The sequence below is a fragment of the Bidens hawaiensis genome, unplaced genomic scaffold (genome assembly GCF_021521415.1).
Source record: "Bidens hawaiensis isolate Kalapana, Puna unplaced genomic scaffold, B.hawaiensis_p1.1 tig00001463_1, whole genome shotgun sequence".
NCBI lineage: Eukaryota > Viridiplantae > Streptophyta > Magnoliopsida > Asterales > Asteraceae > Bidens > Bidens hawaiensis.
The window spans coordinates 430430-456295 of record NW_027491083.1 but is presented as its reverse complement, the minus strand read 5'-3'; the positions used below and the strand labels follow the sequence as shown (position 1 = coordinate 456295).

Below are 25866 nucleotides of genomic sequence, written 5' to 3'. Positions count from 1 at the left end.
CGGGCAAATATGTCACAGTGTACACACGCCAGTTGACACTGCCGGCAAGCTCGGTGCTAATGCCGGTACACTTCTCGAAGACCTTACCATGTATCGTCGCCTTGCCGGTACCCTACAATATTTGACATTTACACGCCCTGACATTTCCTATGCAGTTCAGCAAATTTGCATGCATATGCACGCCCCACGTGCGGACCACATGAATGCTCTTCGAAGAATTTTAAGATACGTCAAAGGCACACTGTCCAAGGGTCTGTACGTGCGTCGTGGTCCCATATCTACACTTGTCTCATATACCGATGCCGATTGGGCGGGCTGTCCGGACACCCGCAGATCAACATCTTGTTATTGTGTATATCTTGGGGATAATCTCATCTCATAGTCAACCAAACGACAGTCCACTGTCTCTCGCTCAAGTGCCGAAGCTGAATACCGTGGAGTCGCAAATGTGGTCGCAGAACTATGTTGGATTCGGAATCTCCTACTTGAATTAGGTCGACCGCCATCTCATGCATCCTTAGTTTACTGCAACAATGTCAGTGCCATCTATCTCTCTGGTAATCCAGTTCAGCACCAACGTACCAAACACATCGAGATTGACATTCATTTCGTTCGAGAACATGTACACCGGGGCCAGATTCGTGTTCTCCATGTACCATCTCGCCACCAGTTTGCTGACATGTTTACAAAAGGATTACCATGGGCCTTGTTTGAATATTTTCGTACCAATCTAAGCATCCGTGATCCTCCACCTTAGACTGAGGGGGTGTATTAGCATACGTTATATTAGGAGAATATTGTACCGCTATTGTATAGCTATATTTCCTATATTGGAGCCTTAGAATAAGGCATTACCATCATTGTATGCATCTATATATATCAATTGAGTAAATGAAAGGGGCAGGCAATTGAATCCTTTAATGACCATGATTTCCTACTCTAACACTAACAAAAAGAGTAGAAACAACCACATAAAGGGCAAACCTACTCTTCGATTGAAAGAAGTTAGTTTTATGTTTTTTGCTTCTTTCTCGGTTGTTACAATGTTGTAGGACGCTATTATTTTTTTATCTGGGGTTGAAGTTGTGAAGATTGATTTAAGTTGTTTGTTTGCATAGTGGCAGCGAGTACATGGCTGGTCAAATTTCATTATTTGGCTATGCTATCAGTGACAATGCAGAAGCAGTAGATCTTTGGCGCATAAATACATGCGCTATTATCTTTATATCTTCATATCCATTGAATGATCTGGTAAATATTTGAGGAGGTTTACAATTGTACACTAAAGTCCCCAAGCCAATCCGCAATGGATAACATTGATATCAAAATGTAAAACTGTAAAAAAGCCGCTTGTGGTCATTGGACTCGTGCGCCAAGGAAGTAGATATCTGAATGAGCTTGAAGGTGTCACCATAGTTGGAGTTCAACAAACTGACCCTGTTGTTGAGGAGACCCTTAAAGGTCACGAGGTCCGCTTATTGACTCGCATGAAACAAAATCTGAATAATTTGTTCAACATGTAAGGAAGAATAAGCTTGTCGAAATTCTTCCAATAAATGTTGGTTGTTTGGGGGCTTGCACTTGTTGTAAGACTATGTATGCTCGAGGTAATCTTGGAAGCTATACTGTTGATAGTTGATAGCCTTGCTTCATTATTATTTTTAGAGTCATTTACATATATTCCCTCCATAACTTCCCTTGTTACATATTTTCCCAATGCTAAATCTTAAATTACATATTTCTCCTCCTTAAACCACATATATTACACATCTTCTCATTTCATTTAAATTAACTAACTAAATGACCATTTTACCCTTAATAAACTAATTTATATATCTCCCATTCTTAATAGTAACAATTACGTATATCCCCAATTTAAACCCAAACCGAGTTGGTTTTAAGATGAACATACCGAAACTAATAAATTCAATTGGGGTCGAAGTTTTTAATCGCTAGCAAATATAAAAAAAAATAATTACATAGCTTGTAAGTTCAACATTTCTAACATGAGAAATCAACAAATTATATCACATAATATTGTATATAGAGATTTTTACATATATCCCCTCCCTAAATTATATCAAATAATTACATAGTAGTTATTTATAAAATACACTAATATAGTTATATAATATATAAAATTTCAAAACTGCTTTTCTATATGTAGATTATGAAATAAATTTATTTAAATTGATTTTATTAATTATAATAAAAAAAAGCATTATAAAAAAAGTATCAAAGTCAAAAAGTCAATTACGTAAAATTCACTTAAGCTCAAATAAATATAGGGGCATTTACATATAGTTGTAAAAGGGTAAAATGGTAATTAAAGACTAGAAGAGAAAATATGTAATTTAAGGTTTAGCATTGAGTAATATGTAATAAAGGAAGTTATAGATGGGATATACGTAAAAATTCCTTATTTTTAATGCAATTGTTATTTAAATTATAAAGATTGCCAGTGTTATGATATATAATTAAATATGAGGGAATACAAAGGCCATAAATATTAGGTATATTGGCTTTTATTAATCCCAACTATCGTCTTTCGGTCATTATCGGTCTCAACTAATAAATTGGCTGCTGACGGTCCCAACTTTTAACGTATTTGTTACTAACGGCCCGCGACTAACATAATCCTAACGTCGTTAGTTTCAGGTCACCAGAAAAACGCTTTTGGCCGGAAAAGTCAAATTTGTTGGCGGAAAACACCACCTGAACACCGCAACCACCACCAATTGACTCACCGGCATCCAACTACCACCACTTGAGCCCCATCAACTGATTTCAACGATGGTTCTAAAGTTTTCGGCGGCCTCAATAATTGGGGCTTTTACTAGAAAAAGGTTCCTAAAGGTCCGATACACCAGGATGTTTGGGACGAAAATGCTAAATTTTCGGGAAAAATTTTGAGTTTTTAGGCCAAAAACGTTTTTCCGGCGACCTGAAACTAACGACGTTAGGATTCTGTTAGTCGCGGACCGTTAGTAACAAATACGTTAAAAGTTGGAACCGTCACTCCGTCAACAGCCAATTCGTTAGTTGGGACCGGTAGTAGACCAAAAGACGATAGTTGGGATTAATAAAAACCAATATACCTAAATATTAATATATCAATGGATTGATAGAAATAACACAAGAGCTTCATGTTTACTTTGAATGAACGTATATTATTTTGGATTGATAGAATTAACGTGAAAGAACTTCACGTTTACATTTGCACCTTCACGATGTGTCCTTATTGTGTCGTGCCATGTTCAGCTTACTTTTTTTAAACGTGCTAATTTGGCAACTTCACCGCTTGACCTAAAATTACCTTTTTTGGTCTGCATAATAATTTGTTGATTCAAATGATTAACAACTAGTGTAATACAACACAACTAAATAATTTTAAATTTAATTAAAATATTTGCGTAAAACAAACAACTTATGGTTGCTAAGGAGATCACCAATGGAGAAGGCGAACCGGCTCGACATCCGACCAACAAAAACAACAAACATTAGGTCCATTAAAAATATTACGCAGTCGGTGCTTTGTACATGGTGGCAGTTTCCAAACCCCAGTTACAAGCCCATACAAATTTGCTACAAACCCACCAGCTATACTAAAACTACAACCAACATTTATTATATATGCTTCAATTGTAGAATTTTTGTGTGGAAATATGTGTTTTGGTAAATATTAAGTTTAAATGTATTTATCACAAATTCACAAAGATTGGTGTTACATAATGTAGTCAAAGAAAATATTGCTTGTATTACAACAAGAAAACAAAATATTCGACTTGTTCGTTCGAGATAGACGTGAAAATAAACTTAGGTTTGAGAAATTCAAACCCATCAATTGAATCAAAGCCATTACTATCAAGTATCAAGCCTAAAATTAAAATCTCTAACAACAAAATGTTAGGTCACATTACTTGATATATCAATGAGAGTCCATTTGAGATGATCCTTTAAACGAACATATACATTTTGCATCACCAATTAACCATCACAAGTTCATACAAACGTAAACAAAATAAACAAACTAAACTAAACATTAACTCTAACTAACACCTAAACATGGCATACAAAAAAATATATATACACAACAATAATAAAAGGGAAAAAAAGAAAACTAGCCCGCGTGACACGAAAGTTGAAAGGTGGTAGTTAAAAAAAATTCAATAGATTTTTGTTTTAGCATATACTCGTCAAAACTAATATGAAAACTAATTTTATTTTATAATTTAACTAGTTTTAAAGCCCGTGTCACACACGGGATAATTTAAATTATAAAAAATATGTAAAACAAATAATTACATAGCGTACATGAAAAAAATGTATTATATGTATGCTTGTATCTATACAATGTGTACATAAAATAAACTTAATAAAAAAAATGACTGTGCAAAATCGTACCCGAGAATGCTTCTTTCTATTGAAAAATTCATTCTCGGTGTCATATATGTATAATTGAAAGAATTTTGGTTATGAACCAATTTTGAAAATAGGACTTCTCATACGATAATAGTTCTAACCACTCAGCCTAAATATAAAAGAGTCGTTACCTTTATTGATATATTTATCAATTTACCACCCATCAAAGGAAAGTAGGATATTAAATTGTAGCAATGGATGTTATTCAAGAACTGTTTTTCCGAGCTACACCATAAAAAAGATTTTGCTAAGTTTCAGAGGGCTTCTTGACTTTGTCATAATGACAACATAAAAAATAACATGCTAACCCATTCAATTTTGTGAATATTTTGTTTCATTTGAGTATAGTTTGCATGACATGCTTCTCATACAACGTTTTGATCACCATTGAAGGAAAAATTAATGTTGACATAAATATTTCAAATTTGATAAAAGTTCTGCATTGATAGGCATGGGGTGGCATGTCGAAAGTGTTCGCAATCTTTTCTTAAATTTTAATAGTTGAGCGAAAAATAGTCAATTTGTCAAATCCCAAACCTTTTAATTATTTCAAAAAATGCCCTTAAAAATAAACTTGAAACCCGAAGAATCATATTTAAAATTCTAACTTTCATACTTTTAACATTTTAAAGTCAACACTTTGAACCCATAACAAATTTAACGATAAATCTGTTTTTCATTCTCAGACTTTTAAAAATACTCAAAATTTTCATTTTTTACCCGTAACAAATTTTGACCTAAATGCAGTTACTTGTACCAAACAATCTATTTACCAACTTTTGACCCATAAAATCAAATTTAACTTCCAAAACAATTTTCATTTGAGAAACATGATTTGTTGTTGATTTTTAGAAATAATATATATATATAGATATTATATAAATATAGTATAAAAGAAAAATAAATAATTATTAATTTATTACATATATTAGGGTATATTAATATTAGAGGAAAAAAATTATAAAAATTAACTAAAACTTGACATGTGTTCTAATTTATTTTAAATATACAGTTATATAATAATGCACATGTGAAGCCACGTTCCCCTTGAGTCCTCCGGCGGCGCCAAATATGACACCATATTTCCATTATTACCCTCACCTGAGATTCACATATTCCTCCCAAAATCGTAATTTCAGCTCCCCCAGTCAGCTTCCACAGGTCCACTGCCGTTTGTCCGCCCTAATTGACGTCAAATCTCACTGCGTTCGTCTGGTGCTAACTGAAACCAATGGAGTCAAATGCGAAGAAGAAGAAGAAATTAAGCAGTTGTTTTAGGTCGTCGGATGATTATGGATATCCTCCGACGGTTGAAGAAGTTGATGCACACGGTAACGTTGACATGGAATCAGCAGCTTCTACTCATAATAATAATAATAATAATAAACATGACTCTCCGACTCACCTCGTTGTTATGGTCAACGGCTTGATTGGCAGGTCAACGCTTGCTTATTATTTTATTTTGTTGATTATGGATCTAGTTACTTTGGATTGAAGCAACATTTCCAGTTTGTTTTTTTTTTTTTTTTTTTTAACTTCAGATTATGAAAATTTGACTGCATATCAAGGTTGTTCTTTTTCTTAATTGCCTCAACCAAATTAACCAATCGGTTTTCAGTTCGGTCAATAATCAAAATCAAATTTGGGCTAAAATTTTTACTTCGAAATAAATAGATGAAATGGAGATATGAATACATGAAATGAAATGGTGGTATAAAACATGAAATACATTAAATAGAGTTAAGGATACTTAAAAGCTACAACTATATGAAAATGTGAATGCTTCGGTTCGTTTCAGTTCAGTTAATTTTGGAAAATCGAGGGTATAAAAAATAATCAATTAATTTCGGTTCGGTTTCGTCGGTTTTCCATTCGGTTATTGCTCAACCCTATTTAAAGTGGCGTTTATGTTTACATTGATACAGAATATTTTAGACAAATTAAAATCGATTATCTAGCTTTAATCTACCATATGTGTTGAGAAAACCGCAAATCTGTATGAACTGGAATCGCACGATTAAACATGGAAACCGGAATGTAAAACAACTATCAAACTGCAAAGAGCAAACCAGTACACATGTATTTTGGTGGTTCACTTGACTGATATGGTTTTGATTTTGGTATCAGTTTAGAATTGCATAAATGTTGTGTGTATATATATAGAGGTGATGGGTAAATGTTTTAACCTAATTGCTTACATACTTGCAGTGCTAAAAACTGGAGATTTGCTGCAAAACAGTTTCTAAAGAAGTATCCGAATGATCTTATTGTTCACTGTAAGCATTTCTACCAGCACTTGTAGTTAAGGATATATCGTTCTTAGGTCCGTAGTTAAGGATATATCGTTTCTTAGGTCCTTACATGTGGAAAATATCTGCAAAAAGATATGCTTCGTTTACAGAGCAAACAAACAATTTTTGAACTGGAATTGTCTGTGTAAGATAAATTTGAGCAAAATTTACACTATTTTTCATGGGGTCATCGAGTAAAAACTACGACATGCTACTTATCGGCCGTAAAAAGTCATTTTGGAATCATATAAGCTGATAAATAATTGTTGCTGATTTTGGCTTAAATTCTTGATCAATGTGGTAAAAATACAGGCAGCAAACGTAACTCTGCATTGAAGACACTTGATGGTGTTGATGTGATGGGAACCAGATTAGCAGATGAGGTTGGTGTTTTTCAAAATAATTATCGGCATAACCGCCTTTAGGATGTGCAAAAAGTGTAATTATTTCATCAACTTAAAGTGCTGGTTTTGCAGGTGAAATCTGTGATACAACGCCATCCTAATCTTGACAAGATTTCTTTCATAGGTCATTCGCTTGGTGGCCTAATCGCAAGATATGCTGTTGCTAAACTCTACACACAAGATTGCACAAATCAAGTAAGTCAAGAAAATGGAAACAATGGGCCTTTGGAAAAACCAATTACGCAAGCCAATTTATGCTCAGAACATATATCTAATGGAAAAATTGGTGGATTGGAGCCTATCAACTTTATTACTATTGCCACTCCACATCTTGGTTCAAGAGGTCATAGACAGGTAATCTAAATTTTTATACTTGAGTTCCTTTAGCAGAGGTCTTAGTTTAAATCCAGTTTTCACTTGTTTCTGCCTTTTAACTCTCTTGAAGGCCACTTGCCCCACGCATAGGCCTGTAAAAGAACTGAAGGTTTAGTGAACTGTTCGTGAACCGTTTGGTGGGATGTTCGTTTATGATCGTTTATTTAATAATCGAGCAAACATGGAATTTTTTTTGTTTATTTAGATAAATAAACGAACATGAGCTCATGTCTCTTTCGTTCATTAATGTTCGCGAACATTTGTTTAAATTTATTCATTTTATAAATGTGTGTGTCCGTTCTTTTACGTTAATTATATGTCTTAGTTACATTTATTTAGGTTCGTTCGTGCTCGTTTGCTTATATATTCATTTAAAAGTTTTAGGCCCCATTACAGTTTAGTGTAGTTTTATGAAATTAAAATATCACTCATTACAATTTACTTTGGTTTTATTAATCTTTTAGGCCCAACGGACTGATGTTCACATTACTGTTAGTTGGTGTTCACTAAGCTATGTTTGTTCATCTGGTTCCGGTCATGCTTGTGAACTGTTCGTTTATACTATTAAAGAACGAACATAAACAACTCGAACGCGCTCATTTTCTTAATGAACAAACATGAACAAGAAAACCTTGTTCGCTTAGTTGTTCGTGTCAGAACATTTATTTGGTTAAAGTTAAACGAACTAATACGAGCATGGCCCGTTCGTGTTCGTTTACAGGTCTACCTTAGCAAGTTACATTTTACCTCATCCCATAGGTTAGAAAGGTATTGGAGGGGTCTCGTGATTTTGCTGATAACGGGTTCTCATGATTACTAAAAAAGCTAAAAGAAAAAAAAAAGATAGAGAAATATTATCTCATATTATTCACAAAAAAAAAAAAAAGAAAAAAGAAATCTTATCGCATATTATTCACATTTAACTGTCAATGGTTTCAGGTCCCAATGTTTTGTGGAGTTAGAAGCCTTGAAAGACTGGGGTACCACACATGCGGGGTGCTTAAAAGAACAGGAAGACATGTATATTTGAAAGATAAGGTAGATGGACAACCGCCTCTATTGGTTCAGATGGCCAGTGATACTGAAGACCTAAAGTTCATGTGAGTTTAAAAAGATAAGTCTGCATAAATTACTAGTTAATATCATTAGTTCTTTTAAATTTGACCTTAGTTTTTTGCCTGATTTTGTAGATCAGCTTTGCAGTCCTTCAAACGCCGCGTTGCTTATGCAAATGTCCTTTCTGACCGTATCCTAAATCTACCTAGTTATCCTTGAATTCCATATTCCAATTCCATCATATTATATGAACCAAATGCACCCTTAAGTTTTGCATTCAAACATGCATTACTCTTTTCCTTAACACTGTACTTAGATCTTGTGGGATGGAGCACGTCATCAATTCGTTATCGAAGTGAATTACCTAAGGTAAAACTGGTAACGTGTATTGTGTAGTAATAATAATTGGAAAGCATTTAACTATGCTTTTAATTTTAGCGCAAGAATCTTGTAAGAAGTGATAAATATCCTCATATTCTTAAAGAAGGTGCGGTAAATACACCAAAACAAGAAGGCTCTATAGACACACCAACCAATGGTCGCAAGACTAGGACTGCCACCATGGAAGGTATACTAATTTATAGTATTTCAATTTCTAACCCTCATAATGACACCGATGTGAAAAATTCTTTGATACTGGCTGCCAATGATCTTTCACCATGGTTCAGTTGTTTTGGGAAGTTATAGGCTAATATATTGTTGGGCCTAGATAGTCGTGGGCTCGTGGCAAGTTTCTGAATCATTTATTCTAAAAATGGATCAGTTCGGGCTATGATCCATCTCTAACAGATCAAATTGGCCATATGAAAAGAAGTAGTTAAAAAACCAACTTATAATGCATACAGCGTAGGACTGTTCAAAGTTTGTGGGTCTCTTGAAATCGGGTCATTTGTAAACTTGCCGAGCCAAGCTGGCTCGGTCTGTAAACAAACCTTAGCCCGAGCCAGAGCCAACGTTGGCTTGACTCTTGGCTCATAGGTAGGTTTATCATTTATTATATATAGTTTTGTGGTTACATATATGTGATCGCAAGTTTACGTATATATAATGACCAAGTTACATATATGTGGAACAAACAATTTACATGTGTAAAAACCAATTTGCATATATGTAATCATGAAACTACATAAAATAAATGACAAAACAACCCTTAAATAATTTTAAATATATAAAAACAATAAACAATATGATTGGTTGGCAAGAGTTCTTAAAGTTCTCAATTTATTTTTAAAGTTCTGAAATAAATCCCGCCCTATGTATCTAACATGTAGGGTTTATTTCAGAACTTTAAAAATAATTTGAGAACTATAAGAACTCTTAACAACTGACCTTTTTTATAATTTTTTTTACATATTAACATTATTTGAGGGTAGTTTTGTCACTTATTGTATTATTATATGCAATTTTATGATTATGGTTATGGAAATTAGTTTTTATACTTGTGTAAATTTTGTTTGCTACACATATGTAATTTGGTTATTATGCGTATATCTAGTATGTTTATTTATACATATGCAAACTTGTGATTAGATATATGTACTCACAAATTTTTATATAATAAATGATAAAACTACTCTAAAATAATATTAATTGTATAAATTAAACAATTAAAACAATTGGTATATATATACTATAACCCAACTTCTAATGTATATATACATTATATGAATTCAATAGTTTATAAATTATGCATTATGTTTATGTTACAAATATTATTTTTAACTCTTTTATATATACATATATATATATATATCAGTGTGTAAATTATTAAAAACTTAAGAAAAACGAGCCAGCTCAATGAGCTACGAGCTGCTTGAGCTTTTAACGAGCTGAGCCGAGCCCACTCTGGCTTGTCTCAGCTCATTCGCAACCCTGATACAACCTAGAAAGCATTTTATTCAAGAATTAAGATTGTTATTGTAAGGATATAGTTTATATAATGATGTTCAACGTATCGTTTTAAATTTAAAAAATGTAAAAATGACCAGGAAAATGTTTTCAGATCTACCTCACATGTTGTAATTAGTATCCTTTTTAACCCATTCCCCAACCCATCCATTTTTCCACCACTGGACCAGCCTGTTACAATTTGTTTACACAAGAGATAGATACACTTATTTATGCCGTATTTGTTAGATAGATACACAAGAGATATTAATGTGAGAAGTAATGTTTGGCAGTTTGACTGTGTTTTTGTAAATAGTTTGACCATTAATCATTTTCAATTGCAGAGACCATGATTAAAGGGTTGACCAAACTAAGCTGGGAGCGGGTTGATGTCAGCTTTAAAGGAAGTAGACAGAGATACCTTGCACATAACACGATCCAGGTAACAATGACCCGACCCATATTCATTTCAATAATTTGCCTATCTTTCTTAGCATTTGTACATGTCAAGATCTTCTTTATTCACAATATATTTTCAGTTGAATAATAATTTACTTAGATCTTTCTTCAACTATCACAAAGAATATTAACACTTAGGCCAATGTGGTCTCACATGGTAGACATGGAATACAAGCTAGTCTGACTTTATAGTTGATGTCAAATATTTCAATCAAAAATAGGAAGAACACATTAAATATCAAAACGGGTAGCCAAAAATTTCAAGAGTTGGTGCTAAAATACAAGAATAACATCTGTATGAAATTCAGAATTTGAAAAGCAACCTTTGACCAAAGAATTAACATGTTAGATCTGATTGCTGGCATGCAGATCCAAAACATATTCTTTTTTGTAACCTTATAACTCAAGTTTCATGGTCCTATTTGTGAACAAATGATAACTTCCAATAATGCTTTAACTGAAAATTCTGAACCATACGCGCCTGGTATTTATGGGCACAGGTAAATACTCCCTGGATGAATTCGGATGGCGCTGACGTCATACAGCATATGGTTGACAATTTCTTGGTGTAGATTAAAGACATGTATGGCTCACGTCTCAGACCGATTGTAAGTGCATTTATGTAATTATCTGTCTCGTGTACAACATATGGCCGATTTTAGAAACTCAATTATTGTTGTATAAATTATATGTAAATTTGCCCATGTGGCTGGAAGATAGACGTTGTAAGGATCTATAATCGCATAAGATATTGCAGAAGTTTTGCTAAGAAATATCGGAAACATATTGGTTACATGGGTAGTCAATTTGCGTTATAGTCGTGCATGTTATGGAACGTGTTTTATATGGACCGTGGACAAAACATATTATCTTCCTATGAACGTGTTTTATATTATCTACGTTAGTGGTATACTAGCTCGTTGGTATCTTGATGAAACATCATGCCAGAACAAAGCAACCTCCTCCTTCATATGCTTATGTCATCTGACTAATGCTTTGTGTTGTGTGTTTGAGATCTTTCTGCTAAAGTCAAAAAACAACATGGTGCTTGAAGAACTAAGTGTCGTGATCTTAGATGGAAAGAACGTTCACCAAAATCACAAGGGTGGTTCATGTTAGCAATGGTGGCGTTGTAGCACTAGTCATAGCTATGTCTGCAGGAGGTTAGTCTATAAAATTAACTTTTCACTTGATTAGGAAGGAGTACGTTAACGTTGAACAATGAATCAATGCTGCTGATGATGATGATGATGATGATAATAATTTTCCACATCAAGACATATAGGTTGATAATGAGCAAGGAAACCCCAACAATAATTTTGGAGATGACAAACATTGCTATAGAGTCATGAGGTCAAAAGAACAAGCTTTGCGTTCTCAAAGTGAGAATTGAAAGATCAAAAAGTTTATAATAATAAATATAATAATGGATCAAAATACGAAACCAATGGTTGAGTTGTATGCGAATCGGCGGGAATGTAGAAAAAATGTGGAGAAACGGATCCATAGTTCTTAAAAATTATCACAGTAATATCACTACAAGTTTTTAATAATTTAGTTTTTATTTGAAGCGTTTGCCTTTTACTTTTGTTTTAATTAAAAGTATGGGTGAGTTTCGATACAAATAAAATTAACTACTAAGCAAACAAATAATTAGAGTAATTACAGTTTTGAACTAGAGTAAATATGTTATAAAAAATAATAGTGTATTAATAATTACTCTAGTTCAAAAGTTATAGTATAATAATAGTTACTCTAATTATTTATATATTTCTCACGACAAAAGTCATTTGTATTTAATTCAAACCCTTAAAAGTAGAATACTTGTGACTTTGACCGAATATAATATTTCGAGCATGTTTGGAATTGAGTTTGAAAAATACTTATTGGCCTATTGGTGTTTTCAAAAAGCCAATAAGTTAAAATGCGTTCGGCAATCTCGAAAATTCTTTTTATTTTAGCTTTTTGAGAGGTATAAAAAGTAGTTTTCTAAAAGCCTCAAATCCTGACTTTTCAAAATGACTTTTTGAAAAGACAATAAATATTTTTTAAACTCAATCCCAAACATACTCTTCATTTGCATTTTCTATTTCATATAAGGTTATAGTTTATCTTTTTCTTTTTTTTTCTTTTTTGATTAGTAGATGATCTCACGTGTAAACAGCGGCAGATACACAGTTTAATTAGGGTGGGCTCAAGCCCACCGTCCAGCCCATATTCTTAATGTAGTTTATGTCTTATTTTTTTGTTTAAGCTCAAGTGCCCATGGTCCAAACAAAAGAAAAGAAATGATGAAGAAAGCATATGGAAACTTTTTTCCAGTGAACTAAGTCGGCGTTAACGGTGGAATTGCTAGTGACCTGTTCGGCGAAGAAGAAGAAGAATAATGATTTTATATTTTTTTTATTGAATAGCCTTTGGTACTAGTACCTATATCTCACCAGACAATACTAACATTTTACTCACAATAAAAGAAAAGTGATTGGCTGAGGAGATTTTTTAATTTATTTTACTTTGAAGGCTACACATTATAGGTGAAGTTATTATATAAATGGAGACAAAAATGAGAAGGATGAGAAGGATTTATAGCCATACATAAAAAATTAAAAATAAATAAATAAAAATCATAACTTAAAATTGAATAAAAAAACAAAAATAGTAAAAACACAAAAATGTTTCTACCGTCTTCTCGTTCTTAAAAAAAATCTCGAAAAAGACACAATATTGAGTGAAAAAGACCATTGTGCCTTTTTGTTTGTCATTATGTTTTGTGTTTATTTTCGTCATTGATTGTGACTTTTTTCTTAACATTGTGTCTTTTTTTTTTATATTGTGTTTTATTAGTCAACATTGTGTTATATTTTACGATTTATTGTGTCTTTTTTTAGTTACAGTTGTGTCTTTTGTTCATTTTCGTCATTGTGTCTTTTGTTTCTGCATTGTGTCTTTTCGAGTTTTTTTTTGTTTTTTTGTTTTTTTTGTTTTTTTTTGGAACGAGAATGATGAGGGAAACATTTTTGCTTTTTAACTTTTTTATTTTTTATAAATATTTTGAGTTATGATTTTTTTTATTAATTTTTTTATGGGTTATTTGTATGGTCACAAATCCTTCTCACCTTTCTTATTTTTGTCTCACTTTGTATTTTAACTTTTCTCTTAAAAATAAAAAATAAAAAAAATGTAAATGCAACAATAAATGCATTCTCTCTCTTCAATTAATACAACTAATATAATCATAATAAATATCTCTCTAATTAATATACCTAACTAATTTAACTATAACAATTAAAAAAATAAAAACACTAATTTAGTTTTATATATAATTTATTACCACCTCTTCATTAATCCAACAAAAATACAATTTATTCATATAATACTATTTTACCAATTTCTTAGCATATATCAGCACGTAATTTTAATAATAAATATCAAAACATAATTTTTTTTTCAATTGATATACTTAAAAAAATTATTGTAATAAATAATAATAAGAAAATGTCATACAAATGTGTCCATTAAATATAAACAATAAATATACAACCTACACTTGTTTTGAGCAATAAAAACGTACAACATACAAAAAAGTATACAACTTACATATGTAATTCGACATCAACAATTATATAAACTAGACAAAGATATACATATCCTATACGTGCGTAGGTTATATGTTTTCTTATTCTTAAAACAAGTTTATGTTATATGTTTTTGTGTAGGTTGTATATTTTTTATTGACATTTAATGCTAATATATGTAAGATTGTTTTTTGTATTATTCATCAAAATGTACCTACGTGTTGATGAATATTGATATATTGAGTTGGAAGAAATTGGTCTTTGATAGAAAAAAAAATTTAATGTATGAATAAGTTGTATTTTTATAGGATAAATTTTCAAGTATAGGCTATATGTTTTTATGTAGGTTATGTACTTTTTTTGTTGATATTTAATGCAAACACGTGTAAGATAGTTTTTTGTATTATTCATTATAATGTACCTATGTGTTAATGGATATTAATATATTGAATTGGAAGAAATTGGTTTTGGATATAAAGAAATTTTAATGTATGGATAAATTGTATTTGTGTAGGATAAAAATTCAAGAGAGAAAAAATTAGTTATAAAAATAAATGAATTCTTAATATTTTCAAAATTATAATAATTTGATTAGTTATATTAATTGAATAGATAACTATTATATCTATTAGTTATATTAATTGAAAAGAGAGCATGCATTAATACTTTGTTCATTTATCTTTAAACATTTAAAACCTAAAATAAACTAGTGACACATATTCATTTCTCACAGTAATCTTATTTCTCTTCATGAACCATCCCCTATATATATATATATATATATATATATATATATATATTGTTAACTAATTACCACAAGAGACGCATTCGTTTACAGTATACAAGCAGAAGCTTGCTGGTGCATGTGCTACGTATTTTAGCCTTCATTGATGAGAATAAAGTTAGATACAATGACATATCGTATTGCTATAGTCTTAAATTACTTTTACATAGCTATGGAGTTATAATATCATCTAGAAAATGGTTACCATGGTATTTCCTCTTTTGTTATTTTACAACATAATAAATCAAATCAATTTGTAGGTTTTATAAAAATAAATCTAACTAAAATTTTGTTCATTATAACATTTAAGTAGGATCTTTGACCGTAGTCTTGAGTTTACTTGTAAAATTTTAGATGGGATTTTAATTTTAAATAACCTTTAATAAACCAAACCACAAAGGTACAAAGAACAGAAACAAAAAAAAAAAGAAATGTGTGTAAGAGAGAGCGTGGGGGAGGTCGGCTTTTACCGAAAAGTAACGAAAACAAAATGTCAAATAAAAAGGTGCAGACAAAGAGCTGAAAACCCCACTACACTTGTCAACTCCTTTTTGACTACCTTTTTTGAGCTTTGTTTTTAATCTTTTATTTAATGAATATCTAGTATCGAGGCCCATGTGTTACGTTGGCCGACAGCGTAAAATAATCAAGTAAAAGTAATACTGAATTGTTTTATTGAACTTGTGTGTTGATACGTGCATTAGATTCGTGTTTAATGACGGGATTGTTAAACCAAAATAGTTGAATATGTAAAAACGTTTAACAATATATGCCCAATGTGACATTAACATATAAAATTAGACTGATACGTAAAACAATGAAAAGTTTCTCAAGTTTGAATTTATTCACGTCGTATAATAATAAAATTCTTTAAATATGTAAATTTAGCATACGTGTGTTTAGGTATGGTATTTAGTTTTGAAAGTGAAACTTTTCTTTTGTTGTAGAATTCTTTTAGAGCCAAAATATAAAAATATTTTTCATACAATTGGATCAACTAACTTTAAATTTGAAATTTCTACTTGCGATCCGTAAGAACACCAAAGACTTGATCGAATCTGCAACAAACTTCTTTTGAGGTCATTTTTAATTGAACAACCTAATTTTTTCCCTTTTCAAATGCATCACCAGGTCAAGAAAATAATCGCTTCCACTAAGCCTTTCATCTCTTTAATAACCGATACAACTCCAACCATTACCCGATCAACCTTCAAATTTGAGTTGCCAAGTTACAGTCGCTAAAACATGAATCCTTGTTTCTACCCCGATGCCACAACATAGGCAGAGAATATTCTAAACATTGATCCCTCGATAGCTTAAATTACTCCTTGTAGGTAGGGATGAGCAAATTGTACTAGATACTGACACCAAATTAGTTATATCAGGTACCAATTCGATACCAACTTTTGATGTTTCAGGATCAGTGTGGTATTGGTACGATCTGGCAAGGTACGGTACCAGTACGGTTAAGTACAATATCGGTATTTTCTCGAATTTTTGCCTTTGTACCAGTACCGTATTCAGTATTTTTGGTACCGGTACCCATATTTGAAAATTTTCGGTGCCTATAGTTGTTGATACACGTTTAGTCATTTTGGTCTTTGTTTATTTGTAGTTGGTCTTATTGTAATAGTCCAAGGACTATTATGGTAATTATAGTGTGCGCATTCGTTGGGTTTGTCAGCGAATGGGGTTTTGGGTTTGTAAGTCCATACGCTGAACTAGTCAGCGTATGTGAAACATTTTGTAATAGCCATTCGCTGGCCTGTCAGTAAATGGCTTGACGTATGGAGGGCCCATTCGCTAAGAGTTTTGGCTAATGGCCCTGCCACTATATAAGTTCTCCAATTTATGATTTCAGTAACGAATCGATCTATTTTATGATAATTGTGTCCAAACTTTGTCCAATTCTCTCTAGAATATACATGGTGCACATACTAAACCCTAAATGATTGATTAACACTATCAAAGAACTAGATCATAACTCATACTGACGAATTAAGTGTTGCTTGATATTGATCTGAGGTCTCTTAAGTGTATCAAAGCTTAAGGTGTTTCTGCTTTGTTAATTGATCAGTAATTAGGTCAATTGAAGGTGCTATGGATTGAATTGATATCGGTTTTTACCGGGTTTTAGAATTAATCAAATTCTTTTAATCTCAGTGCTAATTGATATGAATTTGGATTGGAATGTCTTTGTATTGAAGTGAATTGAATGGTTACTGGTTCAATAGAATGTTGTTTGATTGAATTGGAAGTTTTTGGATTTGAATGTTCATGGCGGGATGCAACAGTGTTTGTATTTTACTTTTAGAGGTTAAAATTGATCGGTGTGGACTGTGAATGTTGCAGGTTTTTTGTAAATTGGTGTTAGTTTGATTGGTTGTGGTTTGCGAGTTGAGATTGAGGTGAATTGGATAGGTTTTGGTATGTTTATGGTTGTGGTTAGTTATTGTGTTTAAGGATGAAAATTTGAAGGTCTAGATAAATACATTCGCTAAATGATGAAGCATTCGCTTAGCGTTTGCGTCCATTAGTTAAAATCGTTGTAAATGTCGTTAACTGCCTATTCGCTTGATTATTTTTGTCACACTCTCAATTTTCACATGCGGGGTTTTACCGCGAGGCGTGTGATAAACCAGGATCTTAGTCATTAGTTACACCAAATGACACCTAAGTTTATTTAAAAGCATAACTTGCCCAAAAGCGGGAAAATGTTTTTAGAGTTTAACGTTTAAGTTGCGGAAGCATAACATGTGGGAATAAAATTCCCAAAACCAAAACAAAATGTTTGAGTGCAAAACCAGGGCATCCAAAAGTTAAAGTACTTGAAAATCAAAAGTTCCTTATTTATTGTTTATATGGAACATGCATGAGACCTCCTATCCGTGCAACAAAGTTTAGCAACCTGAGAAAGACATGCTAAAGGGTCAACAGAACGGTTGGTGAGTTCACAGGTTTGTATTGAAATCAAGTTCGTTAAACAAGTAGATAATGTAAGCATTGTCTTATCACTAGTTAATTACACTAGTATTTATGATATAATAGTGTAGTGTCCATTGCGACCGAAGCTGACAAGTTGGTTTGTGCCTCCCACCAAGTCTTTACCTGACTTGGCAATGTTTAGGTCAATGTTACACCCGTCCGACATCCAGGTATTTATGTAAGCCTATTTTATTATACGTTACGCATCATTAATTCACAAAGGTTTTCAAACGAGATCACAACACCATTCAGAGAGACAATCACAGGTGAATGGGTTAAACATTTTTCAATCAGTCAATAAGATAAACGGGTTGTTTTTCTTAAAAAGTCAGTCAAATGTTTATAAGAGATTACGTGATCCCTTATATACAAGATAGAAAATAAAATCAACTCAGACCGAGTACACATGTGTCTGGATCTAAACATAGCTGAACAAGCAGTCATAACCAGTTCTCCAATAGGCATCAGTTCCAGGAGAATTGTGTGTATATGAGAGTGCTACAAATCCCGAAAATAAACGACGTTTTCGCTGAGTTTGCTCAAGAAAACTATCTTGTCAATTAAATATTTGTTAAATGTTTTTAGAGTCAACGATTTACCAGCATATCGATGACGTATCCCCCCCCCCCCCCCACATTTCAGGGAATAAAGTTTGAAACTGGTGGCAAGGAATTAAAGTCACTTATGAAGTTAGATGCTCGCTTGAAGATGACTCGGTTTTTAAGTATTAAAATATTATAATCACATTAAACGGTTATTGTAAATAAAATACTTAGATATATATTATCAGAGAAGTTTTATATACTTAGATATATAAACAAAGTCTTCCGCAAAAATAACCCGCAACTCTGATATATTTACAAAACTAGTACCAACTGTTGGTCACACTTATAGGCCCTAAGTCGGGGTGTGACACATGCTACAGGGTAAAATGTGAAAATTTTCGTAAGATGAGGAGTAAGTTTGTAAATATATGAGATTGAAAATTTTAACAATATAAATAATTAAATAAGTCATTAAATCAAGCTGTGTCTGTGTCTGAGGTTTAAATGAGGTTGAGATTTGTAACATTCTTGAATAAAAACAAAAATAAAAATAACTCAAAAGTTTAGGGTCTTATTTGTAAATTGAAACAATCATGAATCACCATGAATTTCATGTTTCAGTCCACAAATAAACGAGGTGTTGGAATTTCATGAATCACTATGTTTATTCCAACAAAACAAATGAAAATTGAACTTAACCCAAAAATTGAGTGTTTAAACGTTCATGAATCACCATGGTGTTTCAATAAAATAATAGAACACATGATAAAATCAAGATGAGGGTGTTAAGTGAATAGTTGAAGTATTCCGTCATCACCCTATCATACTTTACCTATTTATTTAACTAAAACACAATGAGGAAACCGAATTTAGCCACGAATCACAATGAATTCGGTTATAAACGAGGAGTGTAACAATGAATGGTCACGTTAATACCAAGAGGTTAGTACATTCGTATAACGCTTGGTGTGATATGCTTTAACCTAATAGGTTCCACTATCCTCACCGAACACCTCTAGGAAAGCAAGCGGTTCTCATTGTAGATTGATATTTATGCGCATTGATCCTTAGACTCGCAAGTCTAGGTGTCAAGGGTTTGGATCGCAAGTGTGCCCCCATTCCAGTTATTACAGACCCGTCATACGAATCATCATCAAAGAGAAGGGAATAAAAATAAAAAATGTAGGAATTTTTAAGGAATTTTCTAAAAATAAAATAACAACTAGATTTTTGAAAATGAATTTTGAGAGTGAGGCAGATCCTCGAAGTTGTGTGCCTGTGTACATCATTAATATGAAATAAAATAATTAAATAATATAAGCTACGAGTGATAATTTAAACAGTTAGGATAAATACATAAGCACATATGGGGTCCTAAACAATCTACTAGGTTGCATCTAACCACCTATCTTACAGCCTTCGGTTCTGATATCAATCTGTCACACCCCAACCTATGGTGGAATATACAGGTCGCGACAAATCGTTCAGTATTTCACAACACACTAATAGATAATATTAATGACAATATCTACTTATTTTATTAAATAAAAACTAAAGTACATCATTCATTCAAAAACAAACCAAACAATTCCAAACAAATCAAAAACCGATAATTCAAATCAAATCAAGTAAATTAAGTTTTATGGTTCAAACTTTTAGTCATCCCAAGTAAGGATATGCACACGTGTTAAAAAAAGTGTCAACAAATTGTTGAGTGAACAATACAGGTTTTAATATATATGAATATTAAAAGCAAAACAGTTCCATTGGATGCATTAATTACTACAATTAATATAACAAATAACGACTTTTCACCAAACTCATATTTGGGCTACTCTGTCGATATACGATAATACTAAATGAGGATGAGGATGAGACCATCAAAATAATAAATAGTAAACACCTTGCAAAAAAACTGAACAAATTTTACACAAACGCAATATATAGAATTGTAGTTGAGGACTCAATTAACTAAAAATATATGGTTGTGGTATGCATGTTAGCCCCAAGACAAAAGTGAAAACAGGAAAGTGATTACTCACCTTTTAACGATCAAAGTGTGCGAATAATAATAAAAATTTAGAAATGCCAACTTAAGCAAGTTAACGAAACCGAACCTGCGGGTTTAGTCCAAGAATCATATAATATGCTTGAATCAATAAACTAATTAAACTTGATTAATAAACTGTAAATCTCGGGGTTTTACAATAAAAATAGTGAAAAAGTATGTTTAAGTGAGTGGTTCGGTGATAGTTGGTCCAAATATCGACATAAGGTTGGATTTGGTTCCAACAGGTTCAAAACATGAGAATTAATGTAAGCTGAAGAAAAGTTAGTAGCAAAAACATTCAGGTCATTAATTAAACGAAAAACCCCAATTTAAACAACACATAAAGTCATAAACAAGTGAAACTAATCAAACACGAAAATCCCTTCAATCTTCGAAATTGACAGAGGGGTTTTGTTCCTGAGATGATTTGCAACAGAAAAAATTCACAAACTTACCCGGGGGGCCATCTATAAGTGATATACGTTTAATACAAGCTAAAATATTAGTAATATGGCCTTAGTTCGATAGCAAACAAATTAAACGAAAACATGCTCGTTTAACTACCCGCTATAGATTTAAACGCGAAAGATAGTTACAAATCAAGCATTGTATCATCCGTTAAGCCGAAAAAGACTTACTAAACACTTATTTAAAATGTTTTAAGCGATCCGTGAAAATATTTTTGATTTTTACAAATGAATACAGTAGAAACTCGATAAATTAATACTCGATTATTTAATAAACTCTCTAAGATAATATTTTTTGCCAGTCCCGACTCGGGGATAGGGTGCTAAATTAATAATTCGCTAAAATTATAAGATAATACATTTTTGATAATTTCTTTAGACCCCATATAAAATATAAATTAATAATTCCTTATATATAGCATATTACATGAATTATTTATGAAGGTTTCTTGAAAAATGATTCAATTGTCTTTTGTTTTTTGTTGAAATCAATTTTCCCTTGAATCTCGTCTCTAATTTTCCTTAGCATGGTAAGAACTTCTGGTGTTGTTTTCTCATAGCTCAACAAGAAATTGTTCAATGTGATTGTCGCTTTAATAGCTTCGTTTCGCGAAGGGGGCTCCATTGTAGAACTTTCATTATCTTCTTCATCGATATCATCTTTATTAATTCCAATAACGTTTTCAATAATTTCTTCATCAGTCAACAACTGTGTAACTACATTTTCTTCTGGGTGAGTCAGAACATTCTACTATAAATTAATAAAATATTAATTAATATATAAATTAATAATTATTAATTTATCGATTAATTAATAACTCTTTTAATTAATAAATTTTGGTGGTCCCAAGTGTATTATTTTATAGAGTTTCTACTGTAGTATGTTTTTATAAATTTACACAAAAATGGCCGAAAAACGATTGTTTTCGCACTGTTTGTCGTACTTGATATATTTTTCGCGCCAAAAACAGAACCCGAAATAAATTTGGACTCGGCCTTACAAGTACGGGCACATAAATCAAGAAAATTGGGCTAAATGGGCCTAAAAGGGGGTCCATTTCTTTTCCGTACGCAACAAAAGTAAAAACCACATTCCTAAGCATTACCCTTTTAAAATATATTATGTATACTAGATATTTTGACATTATAATTCACAATTCTGTAGATTTCCTCTAGCTAACATCAAAACCTCAAAAAAAAAAAAACTAAGGTAACAATCATTTTCATCCATTTTTTAACTTGTTTTGATCATGTTAATCACATATAAACATAGTATGATTGCCAAAAATCATTCCTAACCATGTAAAAATCCTAAAAATGGTCCATAAACATGTTTTGATCATACACATGGTAAGGAACCTGGTTTGATAGTTTTTTTGGCCATAAACACGGATTAGAGGGTTGAAACGGCATTTTTACAGTTCAAAAGTTCGTCTTTGTGCAATAGCCGAAACCCTAACTCAAGGGCTGTTATGTTGATGAAAAATTTCTTGGTTTGTGATATAGGACTTGTATCTAGCCTACATAGGAGCAAAAGAGCTTGAAAAGTTGATTAGAAAGGCGGAAACGAACCAAAACCGCTAAGGTAATGCCGAAACACTCGTTTACGGGCTGTTTAGATTAAGGTTGTGATGTGCATATTTTTAGGTCTTGAAATTTTTCAGGGACATCAGGGACCATATCATTGAGTCCCTGTCCAAATTTGGTAATTTTTCGACCATCCGAGAATATTTGGCGAATTTATTACCGAATTGGGACGTTTAATGGGGAAAAATAGTTAAAATGCTTCAAAAATTATGAAATTTTTCAGAGAACTCAGATTTAATGAATTTTGATCACATTTGAATTTTGGGATCATTTGGAGAAGTCTAAGTGTGTTTTGTGCATATGCGTTCGTGTGAATTTTTATAGCCGAAGTTGGGCCGAAAAGAATATTACACCAGCTTTTTACCTTCTGGAATTGATACAGGTTGTTTTGGGACATAATTTGAGTATTCAGAAATTTTTGTGGAAATTTTGGAAATTGTTTGGGATAAGCAGACGATTTTTAGGCGAAATATAACTAATAAAATGAATTTTTATAAATTAATAAATCAGTAAATAATTCCATAAATATTTTTATAAAAATATAAATATTTTAATTGATAAGTGGCTAAATTTTCATAATTTAATAATTAACGGTTAACTAATTATGCTAATTTGAAGATTAAACAAATTCAGTTTTTATAAAAACTGGCAAGTTCGCGATTAACGAACCTGCGGGAATATCAAAACACCAATAGTGATCAAAAATCGTATTTTTGGATTAATTAAGTAAAAACGAGCATTTCTATGAGAAACCTAGACAATCTGGATAGATTGTGCGCGTTTCTTCTCAAATCAAACTAAATAAACGGAAACGGGCCCCGTAGCTAATCCGGGACCCCAATATGTAATCTTTCTTTATAACTTAATCATTTTATTAACCAGCACATTTACCCAAGCTTATTTCCCCATAACTGTTTTCAGAACGCGTAAACGAACAACTTGGCCCAGCTGGGAAAACGGGAAACTAAGCCAAGTTCGGTTTTAAGTATTAGACATTGAACAATATCATGACCTAAGCCTATTGCCACTTTCTGGGCGTTCCAGCTATACCCAGATTAGTTATACAGCCCAGTTTAGTGTTGAGATTATAATAATATTAAAATATTAATATTATTATAATATTGATTATAGGAAACGGTGATTACAAGTTACACAAACCTTGAACCGACGTGCTACTGATTATCTACTAAACAGTGAGTTTCATGACCCCACTCTTTAAACAGTTTTACAAACTTTTGGGGTGAAAAGCATGTTTGATTGTGTATACATATCTGAAACGTATGATGATGTGAATTATCTAAGTGCTAACACACGAAAGTCCCCACGATCACAGTGATTAACTTCGAGCCGGTGGCTTGTGAATAGTACTATTGGTTTGACAAACCCAAACGGAATCAGCCTGGTTGCCGTGTCACATAGCGCCGTTTGCACATGACCATATTTATATATACAGGCTATGTAGTGTTAGACATAGCTACCGGGGCATGTTATGGGCGGAAGGGGAGCCACAGTGGTTGATTGAGCGTGGGAAATGGATGCACGCAGCATATACAGTCAAGGCTTCACTGTAGCTTAGCATAATTACATTATTTACATACATACATACTTATATCATGATTACAAGTGTTAACTTGTGAATACTCATAACTGTTTTCTTGAAACTCGTGAAACTCACCAACTCCAGTAGTTGACCCGTTTTAAACTGCTTTTCAGGATTACCGAAGTTAGAATAAAGTGATGTCGTGCTATCTATTGTCGAACATGCTCAATGCTATGTGAATAGATGCAAGGTTATAGTACGAATAGAATAGTTTAACGAGCGTATTTTGTTGTAACACCTAGTTTGAACACAAAGATATATCAATGTAATATAATGTAAATTAGTTTGTAATGTTTCTTTATAAACAATGTTGTGGATACCAGAGGTGTCTGTTACATTCCCGTTTTACGCTTCCGCATTATGCTAGTCGGGGTGTGACAGATCCGATGAACACCCCTAATTTTAAGGATTGTTTTGGCATGTTTTTGATGATGTATTAATATAAAATGAATTCAACACCAATAATTACTAAATAAATGAACTTTTTATTGATAATGAAAGATCTGAATATAATCCCGAATCGGTTAAAATAAAACGAATACGGGTATGGAAATTGACGGATGCTACGGTGGTAGACGTTAGTGGTGGGTGGTGGATGGTGGTGGCGAACGATGGGTGGTGGTGGGTGGTCGTTGTGGTTAACATTAGGTGTTGGTAGGTGGTAGTGTTTAACCCTCTGCAGATATTAGAATATCTTATAAGTGGGTGGGCCAAGTTTTCACCAAGAAGAATTCGCGCGGACGCTTTTTAATGAAACGTATTTGAAAAAACAAAAAGTCTGCAGGTGACAAAATCTGCATGTGGTCTACGCAACGCAGACAAAAGAGTCTGCACAAACATTTTTTAGAAAGACAAACACCATCTAGGTGACCTTGAAACCGAGTTTTACATATCAAGCCAAACTAAGCTCATGATCTAATCAAGCTTATTAGTATAACTCAATAATTAAATAACTTATGGATTGTAAATATGTCAATCCAAAACCAAACTCAAGTTTTAGAAACAATTTAAAAGAAAGACTGAGTTTTACAAAGAGGTCTTACCATACAAGAAATGAGAGGGGAAAAAGAGGCGAACTGCTTGACAACTTGTAATTCGAGTCTTTGTGATCTACGACTATCTTTTTAGAAATGATAACTTGGCCTATACTTAGAGCATTCCCAATCCATCCCCTAAAATTATGTGAGGAGGGTTTGTAAATTATAGGGTGTGGTTGTGAGTGTAAATTATAGGGTGGAGAGAGAAAAGGTAGTGATTTTTTGTAAATTTGGGGAAAATGTAGTGATTTTTTTGTAAATTATAGGGTGGAGAGAGAAAACTGTAATGAAAAAGGTATAAAAAATATTATTTAATTGAACAGGAGATAAAAATATAGTGTT

At 32.4% G+C, this 25866-nt stretch overlaps 1 protein-coding gene across 1 annotated transcript; it reads left to right on the top strand.

Moving 5' to 3' along the window:
- The first annotated feature begins 5805 nt into the window (after positions 1-5805).
- LOC143579573 (lipid droplet phospholipase 1-like) lies at positions 5806-11607 on the top strand. Its single transcript, XM_077062834.1, has 10 exons — positions 5806-5859; positions 6631-6698; positions 7026-7096; positions 7190-7471; positions 8432-8592; positions 8683-8738; positions 8865-8917; positions 8987-9116; positions 10780-10877; positions 11395-11607. Exons 1-10 carry the CDS (start codon positions 5837-5839, stop codon positions 11464-11466), a joined length of 1014 nt encoding a protein of 337 aa, XP_076918949.1. The 5' UTR covers positions 5806-5836; the 3' UTR covers positions 11467-11607.
- Positions 11608-25866: the final 14259 nt, after the last annotated feature.